This window comes from Bison bison, unplaced genomic scaffold, assembly GCF_000754665.1.
Source record: "Bison bison bison isolate TAMUID 2011002044 unplaced genomic scaffold, Bison_UMD1.0 scf7180017845295, whole genome shotgun sequence".
Taxonomy (NCBI): domain Eukaryota; kingdom Metazoa; phylum Chordata; class Mammalia; order Artiodactyla; family Bovidae; genus Bison; species Bison bison.
Genome location: NW_011475868.1, coordinates 40,392 through 46,256, shown reverse-complemented (window position 1 = coordinate 46,256; position 5,865 = coordinate 40,392). Strand labels below are relative to the sequence as shown.

The following is a 5,865-nucleotide window of genomic DNA, read 5'->3' as shown; positions in this document are numbered from 1 at the left end:
CCTCGCCCTCGCCCTCGCCCTCGCCCCTGCCTGTCCCTGCCACCAGCCAGGCGTACCTGCTGGGTGTCAGCCCCTGGGGACTGTCCTGCAGGAGCGGGTCGAAGTTGAGGTACAGCGACTGCTTCCTCAGGGCTGACTCTTTAAACTGCGAGGCGGGGGGCAGGGTCAGCAGTGTCCACAGCGTGCGTGCCCCATCCCTCGGGGGAGCCCAGCCCACAGGAGACGCCTCTGGGGCCTGAGCCAAGTGGTCTGGGGGCCAGGGGCAGGACTGCCCTGGGAAGAGTGGCTGCAGCAATGGGCCTGGGATGACGCTGTCTCCAGGGACACAGAGCCTGCTCCCGGGCAGCGGGGCCGCGACCGTGCTGGGTACTCACCGAGGGCGCCCCGAACTGCTCCAGGTAGTCCAACTCTGCCCCCGCGCCTAGGACTGAGAGGGCGTCAGCAGTCGCCCCCCGCCCGCCACGGGCTGCCCGCCCCCCATGGGCCTCAGGTGAGATAAGGTCAGGTCAGCCGTGTGCCCCCCAGCCTGGCACTTGGCTGTGCCCAGCACAGCACCCCTCCCCGGGCTCCCGGACCAAGCGCTTTTTGCTGTAGAGCAGGGTTGCTCAGGGTGCCTGGGGCCAGAGGGTTCGGGGGTGTCACAGAAATGTTCCCTGGGGGCCAGGTCGCCCTGGATGAGAACCACCACGGAGAGAGTTCTTTACTATCTGATAATCTGAACTCTGCTTAAAAAAACCCAAAGGTGACTGATGCCACAAAAATTTTAAATTGACACCAAAAGCCCAAGCAGCAATAGAACCAATTGGGTTTGAAAGTAGACATCTGTGCTTCTGAAGACACCATCAAGGAAGTGAAGACAGTTTTTGCAAATCATGTACCTGACGAGCAATTCTTATCTGGATTATATCAGAAATCGGTACAGTGTAATAAAGAAAACAGTTCGATGTAAAACCAGGCAAAGAACCTGAGCAGATGAAGGTCAGGAGCGCGTGCGCTGCTCAACATGAGGGAGCAAACCCACCATGCGGCCACTCCCTGGACCTCAGACCCCACGGAGCCGGGCTGGGCCCCCAGGAGCCTCCGCCCAGAGACAGACAGCAGTGCACGCGCTCCAGGCAGCCCGCTCCTGACGGCCAGAGCAGCCGTGGAAGGAGACGAGGCACCATCCACGGCAGGGACGCTGCTCGGCCAGGAGAGAAGCCCTGCCTCACCCTGACCTGAGGCAGAGCGCCGCGACACCAAGTGACCCGTGAGGCCAGGGCCCCTGGGGCAGAGGGAGGCTCCTCCTGGCTCCCAGCCCCACTGGTGCGGTGAGGACCCCACAGAGAGCCCCCCAGAGACCCTTGGCCCATGCCCTGCCTGCCTCAGGCCTGGGCTCTTCATGGGACAGAGACCCTTGAGCCCTCCTGGCCCTGAAAGGCCCCGGCCGCACTAGGGCAGCTCAGCCTGTGCCTCTGGGGGCGGGTGGCTCCTCTCCAGGGGCCTCAGTTCACACAGGCCCTCCCGGCTCGGCGGCCCGCTGCCTCCGGTGCCTGCGCTGAGGACGGACAACCACATACCCTCCGCGGGGTCCCGGAACTGCTCCCCGTTCAGGTCCAGGGTGGGCTCCGGCCCCCTCTCGGTGGGGGGCGTAGGGTTGGTGGGTGCAGTCGGTGGCTCGCTGCTTGGGCTGCTGAGGGGCGCCGAACCCCCCAAAGAGCCTGTGGTCCACCCCTGAAAGGGAGGTGGGATCACTGCAGGGCTGGCTGAGACGAGGGGTGTGGGGGAGCAGGGGCAGCGGCGTGCCCTCCCCACCAGCCTCCCTCTGCCCGTGGCGCCCGCAGACGTGGTGGCTGCGCCCATACCTCGCCCGCCGCTCCTGGGGTCCTCGCTGGGGCCCTCGTCCCGGGTGTGTCATCTGAGCACGCCTGCCTGAAGAGACAGGGTCAGCAGGGCCTGAGCCCACCCCCAGCTCCGAACTGCCGGGGTCCTGCGACCCCTCCCCTAGAAGCCAGGCTCAGGGCCGCATCGGGGGCCCCACAAACCATCCGGCCCAACCTCGCCTGCACAAGAATCGCGCTCCTCAGGAGTGGGCAAAGTGCCCTGAGGTCGTTTCAACTCAAGTAAAAGCAAAAATAAGTGAATGCTATGGTTGCTAGGAAATGGCAACAGAGGCCAGCCCGGGAGGCTGGGGCCCCGCTCAGCACCGAGCACACCCCGGGAGCGGGCAGCGGGAGGCAGACGAGGCGCCAGAGTATTCCTGGACCTTCCAGAGGCGCAGACGGCCCTCCTGGACTACACGAGCACCCCACCTGTCCCCAGGCGCCCCCGCAGCAGAGGGATGCTTCCCTGCTGGTCTCCAGGGCCCCCACCTGGGGGACACGTGGCACCTCTGGTCTCACGTCTGCCCTGGAGGACCACCAGCCCGTGCTCACCGGCTCAGAGACAAGGCCTCTGTGGCCTGGCCGCTCTGCGGGTGCTCCAGGGGCCGGGCCTCGCCACTGTCTGCGGCCGGGTTACAGTCTGGGTCGTCTGGCTTGTCCCAGCTCGGGCCATCGGACCCACGCAGAGTGAGCTCGCAACCCTTGCCCGCCTCCAGGGTGGCCTTTCCGGGCCTCGCCTCTGGTCTCCTCGAGGGGGGCTTGAGACCCAGGGCCTTCCCTCGCTTCCGCAGTGGGGGCGACCTTTTGCCGGTGGCATCAGAGAAGTCGAACTCCAGCCGGACAGGACCGCTCCTCAGAGAGCTGGCGGCCTGGCCACAGGCCTCCTCCCCCTGAGCACCGGGGTGTGTGGCCCCCGCAGCCTCTCCAGGGCCGGTCAGAGCCGTGTCCTCGCGGCTGGTGGCACCCATGGAGCCCACTGGGGCCGCTCCAGGCAGGTCCACGAGGGGTTTTTCTCCAGGGGGGGCACCACAGGGCGAGGCGGGCCTGGCAGGGGGACCAGGGACCCCCTCTGAGTCCCCTCCCGTAGCGCTGAGTGGGTCCTCTGCTGTGTCCTGGGACACCACCCCAGAGGGCTGTTCTGGAGCCATGGGGCCGAGGGGCATGCTCTCCTCTGAGGGCCAAGGGTGGACGTGCTCTTCCCGGGCACACTCAGGGCTGCCGGGTGCTGGTCCTCGGGAGGCCTCCGGGTTTTCAACACTCTCTGGTATCTGGGAAGAGCTTGAGGGACCCAGGCTGACCAGAGGAGCTGAGGGGGGCCCACCAGGAGGCTGGTCTTCAGAGACTGGTCTCATGTCCTCTGAGGGGGGCTCGGTGTTGACTGGTACTGGCTTCTGGAGAATTCCATGGGTCGTTTTGGTGTCTGTTTCCTTGGTGAACTGTTGACTTTTCAGAAAACAAACTTAGTTAACACTAAGGAACCAGTTAGGACTTTAGTTGGATTTTAGTCCATGTGAAAACATTAACTAAATACAAAAACAAGAAGCATTCTGTCGACGCTCTCCTTGGGACCCGCTTTCACGAGAACATTCCCACAAGTCAGTGTCGGTGGGCCCTGGAGACCCAGGTGACAAGAGCAGAAACCTCACCGATGACGGTCAGAGTTGAGCTTCCCCACACCAGCCCATGTCCCCCTTCCAGCTGGGGACCACCGCCACGTCATCAGGGAAAGTCAGGCTCCCCACTGGAGCAAGAAAGGCCAGGTGGAGGCCGCGGCCTTTAGGAGAAGCAGGACCCCAGCTCCCCGCAGCTAGAGCGGCTCAAAGCTGGCGCCTCAGCAGCCTGGCCTCCCTCTCTTTGGGCTTTGACAAAACGACAGTATTTGAGTCACTCTAATCTCATTCAGCTGAATTTCAAACAGAAAAGTAAAAGCCTGAAGCTGAAAAGCAGTGAGGAGACCTGGGTAGAGGGGAGTCAGGTGCGAGGAATTTCCACTCTGGATTCAGTGGATCCCTTGGGGGCACTCGCTGGGTAAATTCAGCCTAATCTGGGGTGAAGAGCCGCCACCAGGTCCCCGTCTCTAGACAGAGGCAGGAAAGCCTGGGCGTTCACTGAGCTGACAGCCACATCCAGCCAAACACCTAATGCCAGGTGAGGCTGCAAAGACAAGACGCTCCTCTGGTCAAAGTCAAGTGTTTCCAATCTGATTCGTCAAACTGGATCACACAACAGACAGCTCCTGTGCCTTTAGCAGCAAGGCCGGCCTGTAAGCCCTCTCCCAGGCTTGCTGCTGAGCATAGGAGACTCCTGAAGTGCTAACACAGCAGCAAAGCCACAGAGCACCCCTCTTTGGAGAATCCGCCAGGGCACTTCATGAAGTCAGAGGAACAAAAACCAATGTCAATTTGCTGGCAAGAGCACAACAGAGAAGCAGAATGTAAAGTTTACACTTTTTCTGTTTCATTACTCACTTTTCCAGTAACAAACGGTTTCTGAGGTGCTTTGGGCCACGCAGGACGCACAGCAGAGACCAGAAGCCTAACGGATGTGGCCCTCTGCAAACAGAGCTTTCTGCTGAGTCCCTGAGGCCACGGACGGCAGTGCATCAAACCACCCCACACTTACTTCTCTTTCTGGGTACAGACTTGATGGCAGTTTTCTAATTCAATGGGGTCACCCAAAACAAAACAGGCTTCGAGCTTGCTGCCCACGCTGGGACTTAAGATCCTATATGTCTGTGGGTCCCGTAGAGGTGTCTGAAAAGTCACCTGTTGGGGAGAGAGGAGAGCACCTGCTCAATAATTCAAGTCTTTGACACCCCTCGGGCAGCACCGTGCCCTGCCCGGGCAGCTCAGTAAGTTGCCAGGAAAGCAGGTGGCAGGGCGACCTCCGCGTGACACACAACAGAGCGAACACAGGGGCCTGACGTGCTTACCTTCACAGTTTTGGCTGTGCTCTTCGGCGGCACATTCTCTTTCTGTGACAGACGGAGAACGGACGCCCTTCCGGTAAGTTCCGGGGGTGAAAACAGGAAGTCGCAATTTTCCCTACTTTTGTCACCAGTGACGTTTTCGTCACTGAAGAGATGCAGACTCATTCTGGAAAAGCAGACAGTTGGGTGTCAGGAGGGGGCAGTGGCCCTCTGCTGTCTGGACGCTCATAGGTGCCAGTGACAGGGCTGATCCCATGGTGCTGCAGGGAGATGCCCCCCTTCCGCACAGCTGGGTCAGACTTCAGGCAGTCCCCATCCTGCTCCGGGGGAGCTGCCACCTCCCTGGAGTAAGAGTCGGAGGAGCCTTCAGCTCACAGGGCAGGAGGGAAGGCTCAGGTGATTAAAACAACTTGAACTTTGTGGGTAAAAGTTCAGAGACAGAGAAGGGCTGATCTGTGACGAAACTGAAGCAGCAGAGGAAGCCTGGGCCCTCCATCAGGTGGAGCAGCTGCCAAGTTTGTGGAGAACAGAAACGCAATAGGGCCCAGCAGCATGGCCAAGGAGGAGCTGGAGAAGGTAACAAGCAGCAGGTGTCGAGTCACCTGTGGGGAGTTGAGTGTCTCCATCAGGGGCCTCCAGTCAGGCCCAGGGGGTTCCAGGAAAGTCTCATTCCTCCTTCCCGAGGCCCTCATGATGGTCAGTGCCATGGCATTCCCAATTTAGGAGTCACCAGAGAACTGGGCATTTGCCTCGTGGGGGCACTACAGGTATTCGCTGGCGTTGGGGACCCTGGGGACTGTAGTAGAGGATGCCAGGTGGCTGGGGCAGCAGGAGAAAGGGTGGCTTTAAAAAGAGGTGAGGTCAGGGTGACAAGCCACCTCGAAGGGCTTTGGGGGTAGGGGCTGCCTGTGGAGGACAAGAGGGGTGGGGTGGGGAGAGTCAGAGGCTCTGGCACTGGGCCAGGGGTGGCCTGGTCAGCCCCTCATGGCATCAGGCTCACACACTGCGTCGGGAGACGCGAAAGATGAGCCCGAGCCGGTGGCCACTGTGAGGGTTGGCGTGAACAACTGGGTA

General features: G+C 61.2%; 1 protein-coding gene across 1 annotated transcript in view; it reads right to left on the bottom strand.

The window, feature by feature from the left end:
• The window catches only part of TACC3 (transforming, acidic coiled-coil containing protein 3), a 9,576-nt gene that overhangs the window by 2,986 nt on the left and 725 nt on the right, over positions 1 to 5,865 (bottom strand). Inside the window, exons 2-8 of the mRNA XM_010833312.1 lie at positions 4,795 to 4,957; positions 4,485 to 4,627; positions 2,415 to 3,305; positions 1,845 to 1,911; positions 1,560 to 1,713; positions 375 to 427; positions 41 to 145 (exon numbers count right to left, since the gene is read on the bottom strand). Coding sequence (XP_010831614.1) covers positions 41 to 145; positions 375 to 427; positions 1,560 to 1,713; positions 1,845 to 1,911; positions 2,415 to 3,305; positions 4,485 to 4,627; positions 4,795 to 4,956 — 1,575 coding nt within the window. The 5' untranslated portion in view covers position 4,957. The remainder of the gene's footprint in view (positions 1 to 40; positions 146 to 374; positions 428 to 1,559; positions 1,714 to 1,844; positions 1,912 to 2,414; positions 3,306 to 4,484; positions 4,628 to 4,794; positions 4,958 to 5,865) is intronic.